At 39.2% G+C, this 25,905-nt stretch overlaps 1 protein-coding gene across 1 annotated transcript in view; it reads right to left on the bottom strand.

Moving 5' to 3' along the window:
• Positions 1 to 369: 369 nt before the first annotated feature.
• The window catches only part of LOC145460276 (RNA helicase Mov10l1-like), a 33,665-nt gene continuing 8,129 nt past the window's right edge, over positions 370 to 25,905 (bottom strand). Inside the window, exons 5-21 of the mRNA XM_081445031.1 lie at positions 25,409 to 25,523; positions 24,496 to 24,594; positions 23,400 to 23,505; positions 22,569 to 22,612; positions 20,863 to 20,954; positions 20,400 to 20,458; positions 19,724 to 19,819; positions 18,056 to 18,255; positions 16,383 to 16,451; positions 13,472 to 13,702; positions 7,513 to 7,578; positions 6,213 to 6,551; positions 5,346 to 5,495; positions 4,445 to 4,552; positions 3,037 to 3,177; positions 2,192 to 2,284; positions 370 to 1,387 (exon numbers count right to left, since the gene is read on the bottom strand). Of these exons, the coding sequence (XP_081301157.1) occupies positions 815 to 1,387; positions 2,192 to 2,284; positions 3,037 to 3,177; positions 4,445 to 4,552; positions 5,346 to 5,495; positions 6,213 to 6,551; positions 7,513 to 7,578; positions 13,472 to 13,702; positions 16,383 to 16,451; positions 18,056 to 18,255; positions 19,724 to 19,819; positions 20,400 to 20,458; positions 20,863 to 20,954; positions 22,569 to 22,612; positions 23,400 to 23,505; positions 24,496 to 24,594; positions 25,409 to 25,523 (2,581 nt within the window). The 3' untranslated portion in view covers positions 370 to 814. The remainder of the gene's footprint in view (positions 1,388 to 2,191; positions 2,285 to 3,036; positions 3,178 to 4,444; positions 4,553 to 5,345; positions 5,496 to 6,212; positions 6,552 to 7,512; positions 7,579 to 13,471; positions 13,703 to 16,382; positions 16,452 to 18,055; positions 18,256 to 19,723; positions 19,820 to 20,399; positions 20,459 to 20,862; positions 20,955 to 22,568; positions 22,613 to 23,399; positions 23,506 to 24,495; positions 24,595 to 25,408; positions 25,524 to 25,905) is intronic.

Below are 25,905 nucleotides of genomic sequence, written 5' to 3' on the forward strand. Positions count from 1 at the left end.
TCTGGTCCCCCTCGTCAAAGAACCTTCCTGAAGACGAGTGAACACTCTTGGACAAAAAGAATACTTAGCAGGGGAGGTAGGAGAAAAGTGTTTAATGAATAAATTAATTAGAATCGAGTGAGTGAGTGAGTGATTGCGCGCCATCCGACTGCCTCCTAAGCTCATGGATGTTGCTCATCCATGAGCAAAAATTGACTCCAACCATTTAAAGAGCTTGTGAAATTTAGTAGGTGGTAAACTTTTTGGCTCTTTGGGTGAAATCGGCTTTCAAAAACTGTACAATTTGTTGGTGATGTGTCCAGGGGCGCTAATGAGCTCATTTATTCCTTGTAAAATATTGAGTTTTTAACTCCGTGTTCCAAAATGAGTCTTTCAAACATTACGCTCAAATGCTTTGGGACAGTTAATTGTGCTATGCTCTTTCAATATTCATAACTGATATCTTTGCAGCTTTATCAGAAACTGAATCGGTTATGCTTGTGAGGCAAGTGTTGTAAGCAAAGATTCCCCTGTAGTCGAGAGAAAAGCCCGAGCAAGAACCTCAAAACTAGTGATGTATAGCGCTAAAAGTCAGAGATTGGTGACATTATAAGTTAGCTTCAAGGAAAAATAACGAAACAAATCAAAACATATCCTATTGGTGGAAATTCAGCTTTTCCAATACAAGGTTTCGAGAGAAGAGCAGTTTGGACGGTTGACGGCAGAAAAACTTCAAGTTTTCTTTCACAAAACTAACGAGTTTTATTACAAATCAAGATGTTTTGCCGGGCACAGAAAATTTTCAAGTTTTCTTTCACAAACCTGATGAGTGTTATTACAAATCACGATCTCTTAACTTGTTTAGTTTGAAGTTAGTTGATGAAAAGTTGCGATTTTCTTCTCTTCTACTCTTGGGTTGAAATAAAAATTGCTCCAGCTCGTCTTCGCTTTCCGAATCTTGTTCTCTGAGAATCGTTGTTGTCGCTGCATCTACGTCGGGAAAGCGCAATTCCGCTAGTGCCGTCTTTTCACTGAAACTACCATCTTCATGACTAAGACCCGTAGAGGAATTTCCCTCTGATGCCAATGCAATCGTGTGTTCAGTGTTATTTTTACTCGCATCATTGTCTTGTTCTTGTTTTGATTCGAAATTGCAAGAATTGTTAGCAGTCTTACAGCTAAGAGTGTTCGAATCTCTGTCCTTCGTAACAACGTTGCATTTTTCTGCCTGCAAGTAACTGTTTCTTGCAGACGTAGCCGGATTCTTGGGCGCTGTAGATTCAGTTCCTTCCTCTGTTAACGTGTTTTCAACAAACTCCGGAGAAGTAGCCTCTTCGTTGTTCACTCGAATTTTATCTTTAGCCCTCAGTGCTTTTCTGAGCAGGTCAGCGGCAGTATGGAATTCCTCCTGTTAAAAAAGACAGAACAATTATTTGTCACCTTGAGACTTGTTCAAAACTTGGACTTTACATTTTCACAAAGGTATTTTTTTTCTAAGGAAACCGTTGGGCTGTCGAAAGTAATGACGTAATTACAGTTGGAACCCGCTAATTCGAACTCAGTTATTTCCAATTTCCCGATATTTCGAACTCAAAACCATTTCCCTTGCATTCCCCCCTTCAGTCATTTACTATCGGTTAGTTCAAACTCCCGCTCTTTCGAACGATTTTTCGTTTCCCCTGCGGGTTCGAAATAGCGGGGTTCAACTGTACTTTGGTTTTGGTTTTACTACGGTTTGAGATTGACTGAGTAGTCTAATTGGTAAGTAGAGAGATTTTCAATTGAGTGTGGTAAAACCAAAACCAAAATAATTACTTATCAATTAGACTACTCAGTCAATCTCGAACCGTAGTAAAACCAAAACCAAAGTAACTGCCTGATGACTTTCCCAACTCAATAGGTCACTTTCGACATTCAGCTTGAGGTACCAAAAGAGGTATGCTTTCGAAATTCAGGCTGATAGTGAGGTCTAGAGGACACAAACAAAAGAAATAAATCAAAATGTCATTCAATTCCCTTCAACTGTCCTCTAAGCCTCACTGCCAAGCTGAATTTTAATCTATTGAAAACAGTCTACTGAAAACAGCTCTCAAATTGGTTTGGTTTTGGTTTTATGACACTCAATTGAAAACCGCTTTATTAAATTCAAGATGACAAATAGCTCTGATGGTAAAAACAACACTGATTCCGACAGCAAAAGGTGCGTTCTTACCTTCATAAGTTGTTGGTCAAGGGACGGCAAGTCACAGCCCACATAAGCATCATTCATGACACAGTACTGGAGAAGACAGCACCAGTAGGGATCCTAAACGACATATTAAATCTGTTACATAAAGGAACAACTCCAAGTGCAAGTTAACTTGAGCTAGAGACCCATTCACTGATTCATGCGCGCGCTCGCCCGCGTTGCTAAGGAGGTCAAATTTCACTTGGGTCAACCTGAGCGCTGGAAATTTAAACAATTCGAAAACTTTCAAATTCGGCTACATTTTAGATGTTTTTTCTTTGTGTTTCACAAAATTCAAAGTAACAAAGTACAAGCAAACACAAACTAAAAGAAAAAAAAAAAAAAAAAAAAAAAAAAAAAAAAAAAAAAGGTCAAGAAAAACCATCTCCGTGTGGCTTTCGTGTGCTTCGTTTGTTCTTATCGAGCCGCTGGTAGTGTAAAGTGCGCACGCGCTGATAGGGTAACTCCCGATAGATATCGCGCGCACTTCCGGTTTCTTTAAATGCTAAAGGAAATGCGGTTTTAATTAAATCCAGCTTTTTTGGACAAGTTACGATTTAAGCCAATGTTTAAACAAGGGAAATCATGACCGTGATGATGTTTGGATATCTGATCTTAATTAGCAATTAATTCTCAGTTTTCTCCTTAGTTTAGTTTCGATTGAAGAGATATATCGAACACTCAAGACAGTGTTTGACCACACTTCCAAACACCTCGAAGTTCGCCAAAAATACTTCGCAACGCGTCGTATTTTCCACTCTCTTCTCGGTGTTTAGAAATGGGGTCAAACACGGTCTTTCGTGTTTGACGTATTACTTCAACTAGCTAACCTGACATAGCACGTGCGGATTCCCAACCACAACGAGCAGCGCCTGGGCACGAGTGATAGCCACGTTAAACCTCTTGGGATTACTCAGGAAACCAACACTGTGACGTACATCAACACCAACCAATGACTCGTTAGAACGAACCTGCAACCAATCACAACACAGCAGATAGTCAGGGTTAATTCACTTACAAGACTACATGTTGTCAATTTAGTTTCTGTCCACCATAACGCATCTTCGGTGAGGCATATTCGTCGGGGGGCTTTCGCTTGTAGGACACGTTGATTTGATCGCGAACGCTGATGGTTTACTTTGAAATCGCACGCTTTGAAAACGTTCTCTGAGACAGTGATACTTGAAAATGGAGTCCTATCTGTGTGAAAGAGAAAACGGAGCATTGTCGATCGTATAATGTGGACGACAGGCGAACACACATGGATGGACAGGCGCATCAACGAAAACACTGTAATGTGGACGGGGCCTTTAACTCAAAATATACAACGGTCTGGAGTAAATCTCACTTTTGGCAAATCTTCGAAAACGCATCGAAAGAGTCTTTAGTTCTTATCATCCGCCAAAAAAGTGAAAGCATCCGTCAGAACAAGCTTTCTGAAAGTATGGTGCAACAAACAAACACCGGCTTGAGAAAACTCTGAGATGCTGGGTATCGCCAAAAAAGTGAAAGCATCCGTCAGAACAAGCTTTCTGAAAGTATGGTGCAACAAACAAACACCGGCTTGAGAAAACTCTGAGATGCTGGGTATCGCTCAAAAAGGTTAAAGCAATTTAAACTACAAGGACAGCACAACGGAAATGGAGTAGGACATTTTAAAGGAGCTACGTCACTGTTTGCGCATCCTGGAAAGTTTATCCTAAATTTCTCAAATTCGACATTTGTAATCCGTGTTAATCTTCTCCATCCGTAAACATCCTTGCCCCTTTATGGTTTATTATTATTTCTTTGATGTTTTTTCTGTCTTAGTAAACTACTATTTTCAGGTTTTCTTCAATTTAGAGGTTATTTTGAACGTGGCCAAAATACCATGAATGAGCTCTTTTAATGGCCAGTATTTCACTCTAGCTTTGTTTCTGTCGAAGACTGTATCACTGGTTGAAATATTAGCAATTAAATGATAGTCTTTTCTATTCCATTTCCGTAGTAGAGGTCTTCCATTTCAACTTGTTCTATTCACACTATGAGTGAGCTATAAAGGTCCCTTTGAGTCCCTTGGAAAGCGGGCCAAACACCCCCACCCAATTTTTCTGGGAGTACCCCCTGGGTAAAACCTTAAGAGTGCTGATCAGGGAGCTATGCAAACTTGATCATAGGTCTTAATGACGTTCACTTTACTCTTTTCGGCACTGAAAGGTAATTTGAGTACATGTAGGACGAAGTTCTCGCCAGACTCACTGTTGATATGATAATAGCGAGTCTTTCCTGACCCTGAAATTCCTCCACAGACCCAACTTTGACTTCTTCCAGTCCCAGGCGATCCAACAGAAGACGGAGCTTTTCCACCTACAAAACAAAACGAATATGAACTATAACGACTATGAACAACTTGAAAAAAACTTCGGCCTGGTAAATGTCTTTGATGGTGAGCGAAGCGTGTAAAAATCTCTTTGATTGGTATACTACAGTCGCACCTCTCCACAACGGTCACCTTGGAGACAGAGGAAAGTGGCTGTAGAGAGTTGGCCGTTGTGGGGAGGTAGGGATGTAAACATGACACCTTTTTTTCGGGGTTGCAACCTTTTGTTTTCAAAAATGTTTATTGTAGCATATATAAATCAAAATGTATCAATAAAACAGAAACTTCACAAAAATAGACACCAATGACGGATTTTGTAAACACGGTTCGCCAGTCGTTGATTAACTGGCCGTTGCCGAGAGGTTATTTTGGCAGTTGGGACGAGTGTTAGTGGCTATTGCCGTTGTGGATAGGTGGCAGTTGTAGAGAGGTTAAAATAACAGTGAATGTATAGACTGTTCGCCGGGACAAAAATAAATGGCCATTGTAGGGAGGTGGCCGTTAGAGGGGGTTCGACTGTAATAAGGAATTAAACCTGTAGAATAACTTTTAAACCGAAAGCAGCTTTCACTTATTTCCCTCATAGATCGACGGGGGCAAAAAAAAAAAAAAAAGGAAAGAGAAAAAAACGAACAAACAAAAGAAAACAACAAGAAGAACATGAAATTTCCGGACGCAAATTGGTACGCGCGTCAATTTTCCTACTGTTTTTTTTCATTCCTTGATCGACGAACAATGGGAAAAGCTTAAGACAAAAGATGAAGGACTTGCGGTACAAACCTGTTTCCTATAAGGAGTAATGACACCGATATCAGTGAGTTTGAGGGAGAACTTGTCGCTTGATCTGAGAGACTGTAAATACTTCACAACTTGAACAGCTTCCACTGGGTTGAACCATGATGGACTGTTACCTTCACGAATATCTTCTCCCTAAAACAAAAACAGCTATAGTTAGCATTGAAAAGTTGAACGGTTTTCATTTGAGTGTACAAAAGTAACTGGCTTTGCAACAAACTACACGATTGGCTTAAAACCTCGCGCCATTTTTTCATCCAATCAGAAGTGAAACCAAAACCAATCGCGAGTCACTCGCACGCGTTTTCCCGCGCTTTGCGTCAGCTACATGTAATTACTTCGAGCTTTGATTGGTTTAATGCATTGTCTGTGTCCTTTCTGATTGGCTAGAGTGATTACTTTGGTTTTGGTTTTACGACACTCACAAGGAAACCGCTCTATTGTAAAGCAATGAAAATGAACTACTATTTTAACATAGCCAGTAACTTGGCGCGAACTAAATCAACGGCGTGAGCAAGCGTTTAGAACTCGATGAACGGGTATCTTTGCTCTATAAAATTACGTGTTTAAACAATCATTGGATGAGGTTTTTGTGATATCCAGATGTAAAATCCTTTCTTTGCTCATCTTAAAACGTTTAACCTAATTTTTTCAAGTTCGTCGTTTGTACTCCGTGTTAATCTCCTCCATCCTTAGCCAATCTTGTTCCTTGAGGGTTTATTGTTATGTCTTTGGTGTTTTTCTATCTTAGTTAACTACTATTTTCACGTTCCCTTCAATGTAAAGGTAATTTTACACGTGGCCAAAGTACCGTGAATGAGCTCCTTTGACCATGCACGTGTACAACTTTACCTTCAGGCCGTGAAAAATCACTGGAAATCCTTTGTTTGGAAGTCTTTCCCACTGACACAAACTTTCCCGCATCCGCACATCAGCACAGGGCTTGAGCTCATCATGGTAAAAAACAGCAGAGGGGAGTTTGAGAACAGCTGGGTGTGAACGATAATTATTTATCAGTTTGGTAACTAGAAGTGGATCGTAACAACCATGGTCAGAAAATTTGTCTTCATTCCTACAGTACAGCGGTCTGCCCATTAAGCGCTCCAGCAGAGAGATTTCCAGTCCATAGGAGGACGCTACACGAGATTGGAGGACTGGGCCGAGCTGAAAAGGATCGCCTGCGAGGACGACCTGAAGGAAAGCAAAAAAAAAAACAAAAGGTTATTTCTTTCTCTCATGGAGAGCTTAAGCAATGACGACAGCGACGACATGACGTAAACATAATATAGGTAAGGTAACGTCTGCATACGAGACAAGTTGCGCATTAGGCCGGAGCTTATCTCCGGTTTCTGTAACATGAAGCGATTAGGATTATTTAGTCCCCCCCCCAAATGAGATGCTATACCATCGCAGGGTTACCCCAAGCATTACGTTCGCGGGTACCCATTTATACACCTGGGTGGAGACGGGCACTGTGAGAGTAAAGTGTCTTGCCCAAGAACACGACACAATGTCCCCGGCCAGAGCACGAATCTGGAGGGCTCGATCCAGGGACGAAGCACTAACCATGAGGCCACCGTGCCTCTATTCAACGTATCTATCGGGTTTTAAACCGAAAGACAGTCCAGCTCAAAAAAAAAGTTGGGAGAGCGTTCAGCTCCAAACAACAATGCGAAAAATAAGTCGCTGGGATTCACATTCTTCAAAATGCGCGGAATTTAGTTCATTCACGTAGTCGTTTTGCAGAAAATGGCCACTACATGTACCAAGATTGAAACGGCACACACACTTCTTCTTATTCCTCGTCACTCCCTCTAGAACATAGGGCCGTGACTACTAGCTTCCATCTTTCTAGGTCTTTAGCTGCCCTCTTCGACTCCTCTCACGTCAGACAGACACTAGATAAACTTTATTAACGTGGGAATATGAAATATCCGAGGGAAGTCCTCTCTACTTAAAGGGAAAACCTACATCTACAAGCCTAGTATTCTAACGCTAAAATTGTTTCATTCAAGGACCTGCTTTGCTCATAAACCCTTAGTTTGGCGACATTATTTTTGTCGTTGCTGTCATGCTTTGCTCCCTGTTAATTATGACTCGCGTTAGCAATAGCCCTATTCTTTTCAGAGTCAGCTACTAAACAAGTATCTACCTGACCATCATCCCCTGCGGCCAGTCCAACAGCGACAAGACACTCGGGCTCAGTAGCTTGTCCTGCCTGGAAAAACAACATTGCAACACTTAACAATCGCTGCTTTGATCGCGGTCACAACTCTCTGGCAGTTTTTCTACGACATTTTAGACGATTTGATTCACTGATGAACTGTGAGTATAATAGTTGCTGGATATAAATATGTTTTATTTTCTCTAAAACAAAAGAGTTTCTGTTCTTTATTACAATGTTTCTAAATATAAATTGTCCGAAACTGAGTTATCGATTCTAACCTTGCATAAGGCTGAAATTTGAATTGACCAATCAGGATTCAGAGGGCGAGAAAACTTTACTGTCCGGTGTCGTGATGTAAGTAGTGTATCTTAACAGGAAATGTATTGCAGTCCGGCAACTTTTCTCACTGGAGACGGCATTGACTGTTCACGTAAAGGGCTTTAAAATTCCAAAACCCCTTCAGATTGTAAAAAGTGAAAAGTTTGAAACAAGCTGGTAACCTAGCCTTCGCCGAAGGCGGACGTGTTCTTGCTAGCTCCTTTAGAAGAAATTCAAAACTTGTAAAATAATGTAATCAACGAAGGCTGCTTGGCTTTAATTCGCTTAAATAGCATGGGAAAAGAAGACGCCCGAGCCGACAGTCGTAAACGGTTAAGGGAGAGCGGCTCACAGACTGACGGGGAAGATGCGTTCGACGAAGCCGACGGCCATTGTTGTGGGGCTTTTGCCAAACTAGATGAAGTCAGTGGAAAGCTCGACAAAGTGCTAACAAGACTCGGCGAGTTAGAGGCTATGCAAGGTAGAGTGGCAGAATTGGAAAAAGAAAATAAAAGTTTACAAGAAAGCCTGAACACCGCTCAAGCCGACATCGTCGACCTAAATTCATCTTCAACCGCCACGTGTGCAACACTGGAAACCCACGCAAAGAATCTGGAAGACCTCAGTGCTAAAATAAAACATCTTGAGTGCCGCAACATCAAGTTAGAAGCATACACAAGGCGTGAAAATCTAAAAGTGTTTAATGTTCCAGAAGGAAGAGGTGAGTCTACTTCTGCTGAAGATCAATTGAAAATAGTGATGCGCGATAAACTTAAGATCCCAGAGGAAGATATCGAACAGATTCGTTTCGAACGCGTTCACCGCATCCCTACTAAGAAGAATACCAATCACGGACAGAACTCTAAACCAAGGCCTATTATAGCTAAATTTAGCTTCTTTCAAGACAAGGAGTATGTTTGGTCTTTTGTTAAAAACTTGAAAAACACCAACATTTCAGTCGCGAATGATTTCCCCCGGGAAATTGATGAAATACAGAGAACGTTATATCCCATCTTGAAAAAGGCCAAACAGAGAAAGCAAACAGCCTATTTCAAAGTTGATAAGCTAATTATAAACGGGCAAATCTACAGAGGTGAAGAAACAACCAATCTCCCATACTACGGTCTCATTATGGATACAGGAAACAGCGGAAACCAAAGCCAAAGCGGTCGCAGCGCAACAGCACATCAATAGTTAAGTTTAGTTTAAGGTTTATGTGTGTAATAAGTGCTAAATTATTTAACCCTCCTTGTTTAACTAAAAATGTGATTGCTCCGGAAACTTCTTACTTTATATGTTACTGTATGTTTTTCTGTAGATTAATAATTTGTTTTAGGGCGATATTATCGGTTTATGTGCACTATATTTTCTTGCACTCTGCTATACCATCGATATCAATTTCGTATTATGACTTCTTCTATAATACCACTTCCCCAATTCAGCTCTAATGACCGATCACTCTCTTAATCTACTTTCTCTCAATGCGAAGGGGCTAAGCAATTTCAGAAAAAGGCGAACAATTTTCACGTTCTGTCGAAAACGAAACTCTGATATAATATTCCTCCAAGAAACTCATTCGACATTGTCAACACAGTTAAAATGGAAAAACGAATGGGGTGCAGAACTTATTTGCTCCCATGGGAGCTCAAACTCTCGAGGTGTTGCAATCTTAATCAAAAAAGGTCTTGATTGCGTTATTCACTCTCAAATTGTAGATTGCCGATATTCTGTCGCCTTGATTATTGGTTGATTTCTAACAATTTACATGACTGGGTCAAAACCACAAATATAATCCCCGCCATCAGAACTGACCATTCTGCTATCTATTTAGAATTTGGGAACGTGGACAAAGAGGCTAAAGGTCCTGGGTTCTGGAAGATGAACACCTCCATATTGGAGGATGATGAGTACATTGATGACCTTAGAAAAATGGTACCAATTTGGATCGCGGAAGGCCGAAAAGAACTTTCCGACCACCGTAATATTTGGGACTGGATAAAATATAACATAAGAGCTCATGCTATAACATACTCCAAAAAGAAGGCAAAGGAGAGAAACGAAAGAGGATCAAAACTTGAAAAAGAATATACTGAAGCGAAACAGGTTTTCGAAACGGACCCCAATGATTCGAATGGTAACAATTTAAATGCGGCTAAGGATAAGCTCGAATCATTTTATGATGAAAAAGTCAACGGAATAATAATCCGTGCCCGAGCACGTTGGCATGAACACGGCGAGAAAAGTACCAAATATTTCCTAAACTTAGAAAAAAGAAATCATGTAAAAAAGCATATAAGGAAACTAGTCATCAGCGGCGTCGTAAAGACACATCCTTTTGGCATTCTTCAAGAACAAAAACGATTTTATCGAGAGCTATACAAAAGTTCAAATAGTGATGCGGAAAACCGTCAGAACATTGTAAAGTTTCTAGAGAATTTGAATATACCTCAATTAACCGAAGAACAAATGTTAACCTGCGAAGGCAAAATTTCAGCTGAGGAATGTTACAATATCCTCGAAAGTTTTCAAACCAACAAAACTCCCGGGAATGACGGAATTCCTATAGAATTCTACAAATTGTTCTGGCCTTTAATAAGCGATCCTTTTCTTAAATGCGTGAACGAAAGCTTTGAAAAAGGTGAAATGTCTTGTTCTCAAAAACAAGCGGTAATTACTCTAATAGAAAAAAAAGGAAAAGATCGTTCTTATATTGAGAACTGGCGTCCAATCTCTCTCGTAAACGTTGACACAAAAGTTATGTCTAAGGTGATCGCCACAAGAATTAAAAATGTTCTTCCAAACATTATACACCATAACCAGACTGGATACGTGAAAGACCGATATATCGGCGAAACAATTAGATCAGTTTTTGATATTATGGATTTCACTGCAAAAGAAAGTATTCCGGGACTAATGATATTTATTGATTTTGAAAAGGCATTTGATAGCGTAGAATGGGATTTTCTTCTCTATTGTTTGAAATCCTTCAATTTTGGCCCTAATTTCATCCATTGAGTTAAAACGTTCTACAGAAACATACAAAGCTGTGTGATAAACAACGGACTTTCATCTGAATACTTTAAGCTTGAACGTGGGGTACGACAGGGGGACCCGCTCTCTCCTTACCTCTTTGTAGTTACTATAGAAACATTAGCAATTGCGATTCGACAAAATAAAGATATAAAAGGTATCTCTATTGGGAGTGAGAAGACAAAAATTCTTCAATACGCAGATGATACGACAGCAATACTTGCCGACACAAGCTCTGCTACTGCTCTTTTTAGGCTATTAGATGATTTCAAGATTGTCTCTGGCTTACAGATTAATTGTTTCAAAACGGACGCTATGTGGATAGGTTCTTCAAGGAACTGCAAAGCACAGCCTTTTGGGATTAAATGGCCTAACGAACCGATAAAGGCTCTAGGAATTTATTACACGTATGATCAAAAATTGCTTATTGAAAAGAATTTCATAGAAAGATTAGACAGTATTAAAAACCTGACTAGAATTTGGTCCTCAAGAGGTCTTTCTATTTATGGCAAAATTACACTTATCAAATCTCTATTAATCCCGAAATTTGTTTATGTGTCATCTTTAATACCTACCCCACAAGAATTTGTAAGTCAGTTAAACCAGTTATTATTTCAATTCTTATGGAATGGTCCTGATAAAGTCACACGTAGATCGGCGATAAATGAACACTCCAACGGAGGATTAAAGATGATTGATTTTGATAGCATGATAATATCGCTTCGATTGGCATGGCTAAAACGAATAGTTAGCTCAAATGATGGCACCTGGAAAAGGTATCTGGCATATCACCTAGAACGCTTTGGCGGCCTTTTCTTTTTTCATTGCAACTATGATGTTAGCATCCTTCCACTGAATATTTCTCTATTCTATCTAGAATTACTGCAGTGGTGGTCAGAATTTAGAGATATGTTCTGTGCAGAAAAAAACTGGCGTTATATTCTTTGGAATAACAAACAAATACTCATTAATAATAAAACAGTTTATTATAAAAGCTATTTTGAGGCTGGTGTAGTTCATATCAGCGATCTATCCTTTGATTTAAATAACAAAGATTCCTTTTCCCTAGTTTCTAACAGGATTTCGAAAACTAATTTTTTAGTTTGGGCTGGTCTTCGACACTCCATTCCTTCCATTTTAAAAAATAGTACTCATAAATCAACAACAGGTGAACTTTCTCTAAAAATTGACGAAAATATATTTGATGTGACAAAGAAGAAATCTAAAGACTATTATACTTTACTTGTAAGCAGAAAGGCTCTTTTTCCAACTATTGTAAACAAGCTGCAAAATGAATTTCATTTTACACTCGAGGAAGTTAAACAAATTTTTACGATCCCGCATAGTGTTGCTCTTGAAGCATATGTTAAGGCATTTCAATACAAAATTCTTAACTCCATTTTTTACACTAATGCTAAACTTTACAAAATTGGCTTTAAAATGAACGACTCTTGCTCCTTTTGTTCATCTGAACCAGAAACGCTATATCACTTCCTGTATCTCTGTCCTTACTCGATAGATTTCTGGCGTGACTTCGAAGTATTCTGGCACCAACTTTTAAAGGAAAACATTCGACTTTCGTTGCAAGATGTTTTAGTTGGAATGATACCACAAAACTCCTCTTCTGCTAAGCTGCTAAACTATCTAATTATAATTGGGAAATTGTACTAATGGGATTGTAGAAGAAGTCAAATTCTTCCAAATATATATGGATTTAAAAAGAAAATTGCTGTAAAATATGAAACGGAAAAATATATAAGTCTGCATAGTAAAAAAACAAAGGATTTCTTTGAAGCTAAATGGATAGTGTCGCCTCTTGTAAAAGCTTAATTATTTAAAGGCGTTAATAGGCATTCACTTTCTGTATGTTGACCTTTGTAACACTAATTAATATGTTATTTACATTATATTTTGTAAATATTTAGTTATAGTTTGTTGGAATTTTTTTTTTTTTTGGTTACCGTCTATTGTTAGTGATATTGGTGTTTTTAGTGTTGTAATAACATTAATTGTAGTAGTATTATTAATACTAATTAGTTGTATTATATTATTAGTATTAGTAATATTAGTTGTTATTATAATTATGTAGGTAAGTAACTAATTTGCTGTATTAATATCAATTTGTTTCAATATAGGAAAAAAAAAAAAAAAGTTTGAAACATTTTGTGTCTCCAAGCTTTTAATCTGGAGTTAAAAATGGGTTGCCACGTCCGGCAACTCGCTCGTAGTTCGTCGAATGTCGCCAGATAGGAAAATAGTTGCGATATTTTGAACAAAATATGTTGTTTCTCGTCAAACTGAACCCTGCATTCTTGAATTAAAATATTAGAAGAAGCCGAAGCAACTTTGGCATTGTCTTAATTTTTGTTAGCTACATGTACGAAGGAAAAGACTGTTATCGTGTCGTTTAGGACAGTTCGGTTTTGACTGCCACTCGCAGTGCGGGCTCAGTCGCCGTATGCAAGGAAGCGACCCTTATTGCAAAACTCGGACCGTTCAGGGAACCAATCAGAATTCTCCATTACGTCGTGGACCAGTTTGCCATGTAATACATGTACGTGAAGATACCATGATTTGTCTGACTTAAGTTACAAACCTCATCAACAAATGCATGCGTGATATGACCTGCCCGCAATCCCAGGGAATACAGCTGACCCGCTGTACTACATGTGCAGATTATGACGCGATAACGCGCCGCCATGTCCAACTGATCCGTGTCAGTGCAGTACGGAGTGATGGATTCTGGGATACTCTGCGCTCGCTGAATAGCATTTAGTCGGACCATGTCTCCTTTTTGAATGAAACCGCTCATGTGAAGTCGTTCTGCCTGAGAAAAAGTAAAATAAAGTGATGTCATTAAACCTAAAACGGTCTGCTCGACAGATACCTAGAGAGGCAGCGTGGCAAAGTGGTTTCAGACGCTGGGTTTGAAATCCCGTTTCAGTGTTGCATCTCGCTGATAACTGGATTTCGTCCCAGTGGTCTCGAGTTTAAAGGAGCTACGTCATAGTTTGAGCATCTCCAAAAGTTAAGCCTAAATTTTTCAAGTTCGTCGTTTGCAATCCGTGTTAATCTTCTTCATCCTTAACCTTTCTTGTTCCTTTATGGTTTACTATTATCTCTTTGGTGTTCTTCTATCTTAGCAAACTATTATTTTCCGGTTTCCTTCATTTAAAGGTAATTTTGGACGTGGCCAAAATCCCTCATAATACTGTGACTGAGTTCCTTTACTCCTCGTCCTTGTGTTGTTAAAAGCTTACTGGTGTGGCCCTCTGTACGGGTCCGCAAATGATCCCAGGACCGCAAATGATCCCCAAATTGAACCGCAAATGATCCCGGACCGGAAATGATCCCCATATTGGACCGCAAATGATCCCGATCAAAAAGTAAGGAACGGCATGGATTTATATCAGAGGAAGGTGAGAACATGTACAAAAATTATGAAATAAAAAACATGTTTTATCATTTTACAAAAAAATATTCCACAGCTGCTGTTTTGTTCTTCGAACGGTTCAGATCGTTTTCACTGTCACGCAATGAAAAAAAAAAAAAAAAAAAAATGGTAAAACGAAAACCAACCAATAAAAAAAAGGTAAGAAATTGTGATGTACACTATAGAAGAACTAACTAAGACACTTCTCCAAGTTTTAGGCCTGTGCGTTTCCCCAAACTTCAGAAATTCGTCGTAAATGTTTCCCAGAAATTTACAGAGCCCAGTAAGAAAACGCCATGTTGTTATACATCCGCAGTACACCAATATGGCGGCCGGAATATAGTGTAAACATCTGGAACTTACTTTGGCTTTCCAGGCGACTGATTATCAGTACTAAACAAACAAGCATTTACATAAGCACTTTTCCTAATGCTCTAACTTCTAAAAAGGCTCAAAATCATGAGATAAGTATACATTTTTCAACAAACTCGATCGTAGCCTTGTGTCACGCAACCTACATAACCCTGAAATTCAAAATGCCCTGGTTTCCAAAGGAAGCACGCAAATTGTAAACAGATATAAATATACCTCCTCTTATGCCTGAGGATAAAAACAGGTCACGTGAAGACGATCTATTGAATCAGAAGTCTTGGAAAAACACATACTTGTAAACATTCTCGAAATCCCGGTGGCGATAGTATCAAATATCTATCAAACAGCTAACTTGTCAAAACGAAGCGCAAGCCTTGGCGTTGCTTGGTCATGAAGCTGAACTTCATGACTATAGCTTGGAATTTTGGCTTCTTAGAATACTCAAGTAGTCATTTCCGAGGAATTAAATCCAAAATACGACCAGGGAAAAATTACAAAATAAATTTGTTCAAATTTCCAGTGCTACACACTAGGTGTTTTACAGAGTGATGAAGCGTTGTAGGCTTGAAGGTCTACTCATGCAGGTGACAGCGTTAGATTTTAGTTTAAAACTTTAGAAGAATGGCGTTAATGGCTGATAAAATGTGATTTAACTATAACACCGAAATATCAATGTTTAACAAAGGAGGATATGTAGCGTATGTTGCACGGATCATAATTTTACTGAGAATTGCAAAGAAATGCAAGCCAAGTCGTGTTTTGATGATTGAGTGGTGATATTCATAACATCGTAGTTAGCAACAAAATTTAGCCGAAAGTATGAAAAAAAAAAGCAAGTTGTAAGCCATTATAATTATAAGATGGCCTTAATAAAAACATCGGTATTCACGTACGCCAATTCCCTATCCACCCATCCCACCATCCATGCCATTCGTTATTTTTTAGTCGGGATCACTTGCGGTCCCTATCGGGGATCATTTCCGGTCCGGGATCATTTGCGGTCCAATTTGGGGATCATTTGCGGTCCTGGGATCATTTGCGGACCCGTACACCTCTGCTAGCTGGATCCTTCACCAGTGTTACGTTTATCTGAAATATTTGTTTCTCCTGTTTGAGTGGCGTATCTGGAATCTAGCATTAAGCTAAATTGAAGATACCTTTTGACGCAATACAACAAAACACTGCGAGAAAAAAAAAAAACACAAAAAAAACACACACACACACACACTGCGAAACATTGGCCAACGCTTATTTCACTTTTCGTCACCTAGTTTGTACAACTTTAAAATTTTACTACTGGTTTCTCAAACTTGGCTGACCAACGAGTCAACTAAGGGACACTGAGAATTTATCTGCAAATGGAAACTTAAATTCTCGCAAGACTAAGCAGGTTCTTATATGTGGGTTACAGTTAAAATCATGATAACATTTTAACCAAGAAGTGTGACTGAGATGGGAGTCTATATTACAAGAAAATACATAACACAGTTGTGAATAAATACTGCATATTCAAGGATGAAACCCAAGTTTATTTATTTTTTTGATAATCAACAACTATAACTCCTTCATAAATTGCCAATAACTACCCCAAAGTACAAGAACCAATTTTGCCAGACTTCCAAAAATGTAGTAACACATCTCATTTTATGTTATCAAGTTTACTATCTGTTTTCTAGTACATTCTAGTGCAATGTGTACTCACAATTAAATCAGCGGCGCTATTTGACGGGGCACAAGCCAGAATTCGGCTGGAAGGAATTCTGTGAAAGATCTAGAAAACATGCGGAGGTTATAAACATCACGTTGATAGCGAAGCAGGAAAATCCCTAAATAGATTCTGCGCTAAAGCTACACGAAATACCGCAGCGTATAGCTACATTAAAGCACCTATGAAGTAAAAAATAATTCCTGCTTATTTGAAAGGTTTTTCAAAGTAAAGAAGAATGGCGTTTTCCTTGTTGGAATATCTTTTTTCGTTCTAGAGATATTTGCGTTTTTGTATTATGCAAATAAAGAAAGTGATGACGTCATAAATAGTTCTACTTGAACAGTAAAACACTGAATCAAGAATATCTCTTGAATCAAGAATATATCTTGCTCAGAGCACAAATGGTTCCCATACTGTCTTAACTCTTCCCATTAGATTGTTGGCAGTGGATGACCCTTGCTTAACATAAAATCTGGGAATTTCAGTTTTAATTAAAACAGGACCAGCGGCATAACTGTTGCCATGGCGATGGCACGACAGGTGTCATTTTGTTTCTTTTGTGATATACATTTCTGGTGCCAAGTTTAGAGAACACTGCTCTAATACTTCTAGAGATATTCTTCATTGAGTGTTGAACTGTTTTAGTGGAACCACCTATGACATCATCACTCATAATACAAAAACGTGAATATCTCTAAAACGAATAAAAATATTCCAAAAAGGAAAACGCCATCGTTCTTTACTTTGAAAAGCCTTTCAAATCAGCACAATTATTTTACACTTCATTGGCACTTTAAAGGGAAAAAATTGCTTGCAGCGTGCACAGTCAGCTGTTCACAACCGTTTATGTAATCTATTATACCCAGAACCGATCACTATGCTTTTGTGCTCGTTCAATTCCCACTAAATCGCCAGAGAGAAACGACTTCGCCCAAACAAAAGGCCCCGTTCACACGCCACAAGAATTTCTCTAGTCTGGCCTAACGTCCACATTAATCCGTCACGAAAACGGAGCTTTTCGAATACACTCTTCAAACCGGAGTAATTTGAAAACGTCGGCTTTTCGTTTTAGCGTGGAAAAAAAAATTGAAAACGGAGCTTTTCGAAAATGATGACGTCACGACAATCACGTGATTTCCCTGCCCGAGTTTTCCTCAAACACAAATCCAGGGAAATGATTGTTGCGTTGAAAGGAAACATTTTATGCGTTTTCAGCGTGAAAACTCTCCGTTTTCAAATTTCTCCGGGGTGGAGTGGGCGGGGCCTTAGATTTCACTCGCACTCTCATTGACATCAAGAGAAGATAGTAAATCAGTGAACAGACTACAACCAGCGCACTATGTTACAACATAGGCCAGGGCCTAAATTAACCTCACATCTAAGATCTAGGAGGGGGGGGGGGGGGGCATGGATGACGCAGTATTGAGCGCGCTCGCCTCCCACCAATGTGGCCCGGATTCGTTTCCGGCCCTGCGCCATATGTGGGTTGAGTTTGTTGCTGGTTCTCGCCTTGCTTCCAGAGTTTTTCTCCAGGTTCTCTAGTTTTCCTCCCTCCTCAAAAACCAATATCTCCAAATTCCAACTCGACCAGGATAGAGGAGCTGCATGAAAACCAGCTAAGGCTGACGTGACTTCCTCTCTAAATATTGGATTTTATTTAGTAATACCTGTAGAATAGCCTCCACCACAGTAATAGTCTTGCCAGTTCCAGGAGGACCAAATAACAGGTATGGAGTTGGGCGACATTGACCACTAACTATACGACAAACAGCCGCTCTCTGGCGTTCATTCAGGGACGTATTGTACAAGAAATCTTCAGGTCTATCTTTACTCGAAGACTCAGCTTTACTTGCGTTTAAGAGTGTACCTTTAAAAAAATAAAAACAGAGAGAGAGAAAAAAAAAAAAAACCAACGAAGTTATTTTGGGACACTAGCCTATCGCTGAGGGTGTAACACTGTGATGATCAATCATGTCTTCATCTCTTTCTCCGCAGTTCAAAAATATGGTCTTTCATATATTCACTTGTATCTTCACCATCTACGGGTATATTACGAACTCACAACGTGACCAGCTCCCACTTGGCATGATAGCTCAGTTGGTAGAGCACTACACCGGTATCGCAGAGGTCACGGGTTCGAATCCCGTTCAAGCCTGTACTTTTTTCAGTCTTCAATTTCACAACTGCTTAAGTTGTGTATATAACTGCGATGATCATTGATGTGTTCATATCTTTCTCCGCAATTGAAAAAGAACTTTCATATATTCACTTGTAACGAAGACAAAGTTGATATTTTCGATGAAAGATATTTGTACTTCAATGTTTGTTGTGCGTGTAAATTCATAGGAAAACAAATGCAGCCATAAATTTGTGTTCGTTCTAATTTGAACTGTCGACCTCGTAGATTCCACTTAGAAAATAATAAGCGCTTAATGACTGGCCCCGTGGGAAACAGTGAATTTTGTTTTCCCGAGACCTTCAATGTTCCCCGAGGCGAAGCCTCGGGGAACATTGAGGTCGAGGGGAACAAAACTCACTGTTTCCCGCGGGGTTTGTCATTAAGTGTTTTGCTATACCTCCCAACTCAAAAATAGAAAAAAACTGCGAACAAATCGTTTGCTTGACGCCGGCTGGCTCACAAATTTGCCGCGGTTTCAAGGAGCACGACCTGATCACGTGCGAGTCGAAAGTTCAAGTTGTTGTTTCCCTATGGAGTTAGTGAGTTTTGTTCGCCCTAGGGAGTTAGTGAGTTTTTACCCACGACACGTAACACGTTCTCCTCCAATCGGAAGACGTATTTGAGTTGGGAGGTTTACCAAAGTATTTTGATCAATCCGGTCTGCCATTTTTTTCTTTCAATCTGTGACCCATTTTGTACGCTTATAAGGCAAGCAGCTCTCTACTGTCGAGTATCCTTATGATTTCATCTTGACAGGATTTCAAGAAGCTAAAAAGCATCCCTAGATCGTGGGAAACGAAACAATACTGATTTGACTTTTAAGAAAAATTTTAAACACAACACAGCGCAGCCCAGCGCAGCACAGCACAACACAGCACAACACAACACAGCCCAGCATTTTATTTTGCCAGATTTACAAGAAAAGAAAAACACAGCAGCAACAAATAATAGGGGACCACTGGAAAGTGAGGATCATAAACAAAGTCGAGGAGAGAAACTGAACGCTACATGGACAACACTTGAAAACATATTCGACCCACAGAATTCCTTTATTGACAGTTCCTACAGTTTCTGTAGTTAGCAAAGTAGTTGACTTGTGACAATGACGATTTAAAGAAGACATGGCAAGAAGAGTTTTTAATTAGCATGAAAATACCTTGCTCAGCGTCTGACCTCTGTTTACTTGTCGATGAATTAGCGAGGGCCAAAGTCAAGACTGGCAACTTGGGAGACAATGTCCTTGGAAACAAAACTAAATAAGAAGGAACAAACATATAAAAAGATAACCAGGTTTAGTATCACCCAACTAATGGACTAATGCAAATCCTGCATTCTAATTGGCTACGCTACTAGAGGACTATTAGTAATAGTCCTCGAGTAGCGAAACTGGCGCAATCGAGCGTGACGCTTTCTTTCGTTTTATTCCCAAGTAAATATTTCTTCAACTTGCATTTGCTAACTTTATTATTGCCTTTTCTGTCCGACTAGTTGGGTGATACTAAAACAATTAGACCCTTCGCCCTCAAGGGCCACAGGTCAATAGCCCATTCGGCTTCGCCTCATGGGCTATTGACCCGTAGCCCGCAAGGGCTACGGGTCTAATTGTTAATTAGTTCACAAAGCTATCGCCTCGTGTGACTCTTACGCTTCTTTCGCGCTTAGCAACCTCCCGCGTGCATGCATAACTCGATAGTTGCACGCTGCAAGCTTACCATTTCTTAAGTATTATAAGAAAGCAATTTGTGCTACATGGTAATTGCTTGAAGCCATTACACCCATGACAAGTTATGATGCTTTTATAAATTAATTTTTTTTTGTATCAACGTAACTACCTTCTTCTCCCAGAGTTAAAGCAAACTCGACCGCACGGTGAGCTCTTCTAAGTGTCGTCCTGCATGAAGGAAAACAGGACACAAGTTTAGTCATCTACTCATCTGAATTGTACACTGAGTATAGAGCGGTTTTGAGTTGACTGTTGCACAACCAAAACCAAAGTAATCACCGTAGCCGGTCACAAAAAACATAGACGATACAGGGAACCAATCAAAACTTAAACCAAGTACATGATGACAGCTTGTAAACAGCTCAAAGCGCGGGAAAACGCGTGCCAGCGAGCCACGATTGCTTTAAGTTTTAACCTGTGATTGGATGAAAAAGTGGCGCGCGAGTTTTAAATGCCAATCGCTTAAATATGGTAATGCAAAACCAAGGTAAATGCGAAGACCTTCAACGCCCAAGTGAAACTGCTCTTGCAAGCTAACAACGATTATACCAATAGCGTGAATTGCCTCTGACCTGTTAAAATAGAACATTACATCACACTCCTGCATAGCAAATCTGTTGTGGAATTCTTCATTAAACTTCAGCAAAATATCATCCTTGCGAACCTAAAAATATGGAGAAAATGACCTCACTCGTGCTATATGGTAATAAAATAAATATAAAAAGAACCAATATTTATCAGGGCAATTATTAATAGACGGATTCGGTTAACGTGCTTTTGTTCCCTTGTTGCCACCAAATTCAGATCATGTGATGACTCCTTTGGGAGGTTATAACTGTGCAATTTGTCATCTGATCTGAATTGGGTGGTAACAGGGATGAAAACTGTCTATTCTACTTTTCACAGCGTAGAGCACTTTAGTTTTATCGCTAATCCACTGCCCAATAGGATGTGAATAGACCGTTTTACAGTTGTCTATTCAGTGACCTGGCCTTTGCATGGCAGCGAGGCTGGAGTTGACCTTGTTTCGATACAGACCTCACTGCTTTTGTCATGTAAATGCACCTAGTTAGCATCAGAACAACTTGTTTTACACAACAAAAGTAATGAGATCTGTATCAAAACAAGGTCACCTCCAGCGTCGCTGCCATCCAAAGGCCAGGTCACTGAGCAGGCAACTGTAAAATGGTCTATTTACTGCGTGTAGACAACACCAACCCCTCACTTCAGAATGTTTGTAAGGCTGCCCGAACAATTCACTGATCTTAACACACGAGTCTAGTACATAGTTTACTTTAAAATGACCCTTGAATTGCCAGGCATGCTTGTTAGCAATCTTAAGGACGTTCGTGCGAAAACTTTCCAGTCGATAGATTTTTTTGAAATTTTTGCTGCAGTCAGATAATGAGTTTCTTGTGTCAGAAAAGCGAAAAAAAAAAAATTGGGGACCACCTACTTCGTTTCAGAGAAACTTCAAAGCGTGTGGAAAACACGCGCACGTAATTCAGCGTGGTCTACAGGGGTTTATAGTTAATAATTATTCGCCGGTACTGAGGTGAATAATTGCTTAAGTATATACCACACAAGCTGAATAACTAGCAGACCAAGGAGTAACTTTATTTGTGACAATATACCGACAAATGGTCAGGCAAAAAAATTTGCGTACCGTGCGATGTTCGGAAGTGAATAATACTTGGCTAATCACCTCCGAGCTAGCCAATCAGCGCGCGCGAAAAGTGCTATTAACTTGTGTGGTATATACTAATTAAAAATATCGAAGGTGAGTCAACGGAGGCAAACGATCTTAGTCATATTTTGTAGAAGTGGGTCTGTTGCGTAAATAATTCCAACTGTTACCAACGTTTTCACAAAACTTAACCCTTCAAGAGGCATTTAAACTGTCGCACAGATAATCAAAGATCTAAAAAGAACGGAATTTGATGGTACATTTTGGAAAGAATTCAAACTTCTAGTCGATAGATTTTCTTCATGTTTTCGCTAAACGTAGAAAATCGGTAGAGAAAATGATCCATCAAAAGAAAAATAGGTGTTCACCGAACGTCCAAGATCGGTAAATCCAGGCAAAGCTATAGCAATGGCCATCTGCCCTATCATTGTTCATTTTATTACTTAGCGTGCGCTCTCATGCATAACGTGGCGTGTAAATTTGCGCGCGCAGTAAGGATGCGCAGAAACAGTTAGCGCGAACGTCCTCAAGGCACGTTTGACAATAAGGGAAATAGACCTGTATATATAAAGTATATCTGATGAGACACACCTCATGAATGTAACCCTCATATTTAGGAGAGTCAGATAAACTACCTGAATAAAAAAAGAAAAGAAAAGAAAAGAAAAGTCATAAATAAAGGCAAAATGAAAACAAATAAAAAACTGAATAGCATTCCATGATCTGCAATTTTCTTCTGCGGTACACAAGTTCTCATATAGTACACTGGGGAAAACTGGATCGACGTTTTACCACAAAAAAAATTAAAACAAGCAAAGCGATGCAAATAATATTTTGATTGTCTTAAACCTTATTTAATTCCACACATGAAAATTTATTTTCATAAAGATCACGCGAGGAAGACTTGCGTAACAGTGTATCTCAATTGGCCGACTGAATCGCAAAAGTACGGAAAATTGCGCGGTTTCTGAGAAAAAATAGTAATGGCTTACATCAACATCGTAGAGTTAGACTAGTTTTGTTGTGCGAAGAACATCGTTACGTGTTTCTGGATATTTTTTCATGAATTCGGCGACGAAATGGCATGAGGAAGGAGCGATAATCCATCTAAACAGCAGTTATAATCCTGTGTTACATCAGCGGCTTAGAGAATCAAAGATTCATGTCGTAGTGCTACCACTGAAGGGCCACAAGGCAAACCAAACAAAATTTCTAGCTGTTATGCAAGAAAATGCGAGAAAATGGCAAGCTCCTGGTAGATGAGCTCAAAAAGAGATCCTGAATTCTAGTTGGGATAAAAAAAATAAGGACAACAGTGTCTAGTACAGAAAGGAATATTTATCATCTTTACATGATTAAAGAAGAGCTCTTCTATGAACAAAAATAAGTATGTACTGTGAGCAGCATTGAGATACGTCATACCTGTAAGAGAGGCAACAATCTTGTCGCCAAGCAACAGCGAGGGTCTTCCTTCTGCTAACCCTGGCACAGTGAGACTGAGAAATTCACGACACACATTCATGTTCACCTGAAGAGAGGTGATGGTGGGCAATCAAATGGTGATGAGTGAAATTAGGAAAAAATAATAATTTATGTGCATTTTGTCAAAATTCTGATAATTTTCCAAACCTTTAGCTGAGGGAGTTACTAGAATTTTGACAAAATGCAAGTAATAAAAATAATTATTATTTCTTAATTTCACGAGTATACATTAGTTTGATTACCTACATGACTCACAGGCTGTATGAGCGTCATGGGTAACAAATTATGCTACAATCATGTGCCAAATGTTGCCACGGCAATTTTCTAATTTTATATGTGAAATAAATTTATTGTAAATTAGCGCTGAAATTTTGCACCAAAATTTGTCACCCATGATATTAAAAATGTAACTGCATTTTATTTACTGTCCTGTCGATATTGGCCAATAAAATAAGATTTTCTTGAGGTGTTTTGTATTTCTTTCAAGTTAATGGAAAGAGGCCAATTTTTTTTCTAGATTCAGACCGTCTTTATTCAGTCTTTAATCAACGTTAGCCTGTAGATGTCGAGCAGTACGTGGGTATGTAGGCTATAATAACATCTACACTTACTCTAAAATTCCCCAAGACAGGCAAAGCCTATAACTGTTTTTACAGCAGGAATCAACTTGGAGCATTAGTTCTCATTTCTGGATGGCATGCTAAAACATGTAAGTTACTCCCCAGATTTAGCTAGCTTCTTTTATACACTTAGTTGAGATACACGTAGGTACCGAGAGAAGAATCTTGCCTAGGAACGCAAGGACTCTGGATTAAATGGAAAGCTCAAAATGAAACCTTTTGAAGCCATTAGACCACCACACAAGAGCTGCCAATAATATCAATACACATGCATGCACAACTAAACAGGCTCAAGATGATATGGAGTTCACAGATAATTCTCACAAAGAATTCTGTTCACGCTAGATCATCTTGAGACTATTAAAACGTATGACATTACATGTATTTCTGTGACCAACAAATTGACACATCCTTACCCTTTCCATGTCAAATTCTCTCATGTCTATCTCCATTTGTAGTTCTTCGGCATAAAGAAGAGTTGAAAACCTGGCTGCATATGTCCTCAAGGACAATGGCTGCATGGGAAGAAACATCAACAAGACTATATCTAGTAGAGACAATTGCTACAGACACACACTTCAAAGAAAGGGTTGGTGAATGTTCCTTCAAAAACCAAAGGTCTTGCAAAATGTTCATTGAATTCCAAGGATATCACATGTCTCATTTTTTTAGTGGTGATGTGCATGTCATAGTCTAGATTTTATAACAAAGTCTCAGTGTTTTGCAAGGCTAGGAAAGTCCTGAAGGGCCAATTTGGTTATATGTTTTCAAAAAAGTCTAAATGTCTTAGAGTCTAAATGTCTCACGCTCGCGATTATAACACGTTGAAGTTTTGATCTTGCAATTTAAAAGTGAAAATGTTCCAGGCTTGCAAAGAAAAACACTTGTCTCACCATCCTACAAAGTCCCAGATGTACAATTCGTACCATTCACAATGACACATAAGCTTAAGTTTAGGAGAACTCGAAAAAGGCAGCTAGCTGTAGAAACATTCACGTACATGGCATGTGTTTTGGCAGCATCGTTTTTTCTCCTAAACTCCACAAATCAATAGAAACACTAGGAAAGCGATCTCTAATTTTCATCAATACAAACACATGTAGTATGTATGTGAATCTTGCCTCTTTTGAACTCTCTCTCATTAATTCATTCCTTGATAATAGTGTCATGAGGTCACCGAAACATTGGGACATTATGTCATTAGTTTTTACTTGCTTGTATACTTGTAGTAGGCAGTGAACATCCTTTCATGAAAAAGACAGTGACTTTACCAACTTTTCTTAGAACATCTCAATTTCAAATAAAGGATCTTCCTTTTTCCTTATTTACCTCTCTTAATGCATGGACAATAGAGCCCAAATCTCCACCATCAATAAGACATCTCCTTATGTCTCTTGGAATATTGTACTGCGAAAGCTTCACAGGCAGAAACATCTTGCGTTTCCTACAGAAAGAAAATAATACTATTACTAACAGTAACTATAGAAAAGTGGGAGGTGGGATGGCTTCATGGTTAGTGTGCTCATCTCCTGATTGAGCGGTCCATGTTTGATCCCTGGCTGGGGACATTGCATAGACTTCAGCTTGTACAGAACTCAGCAGCTCGCCTTGTTACCTTGACTAGAAGGCAGGAACACATCACACCAATACTAAGGAGCTTACATTGGTTGCCAGTTCATTTTAGGATTATTTTCAAAATATTGTTACCTTACAAAGCTCTGAATGGATTGGTCCCTGATTACATTAGAGACCTACTGTGATTTAACATTTCTAGTCGCACACTAAGATCTTCAAACAACAGGTTGCTTGATGAGCCTAGAGCAAAT

The sequence above is a fragment of the Orbicella franksi genome, chromosome 11 (genome assembly GCF_964199315.1).
Source record: "Orbicella franksi chromosome 11, jaOrbFran1.1, whole genome shotgun sequence".
NCBI lineage: Eukaryota > Metazoa > Cnidaria > Anthozoa > Scleractinia > Merulinidae > Orbicella > Orbicella franksi.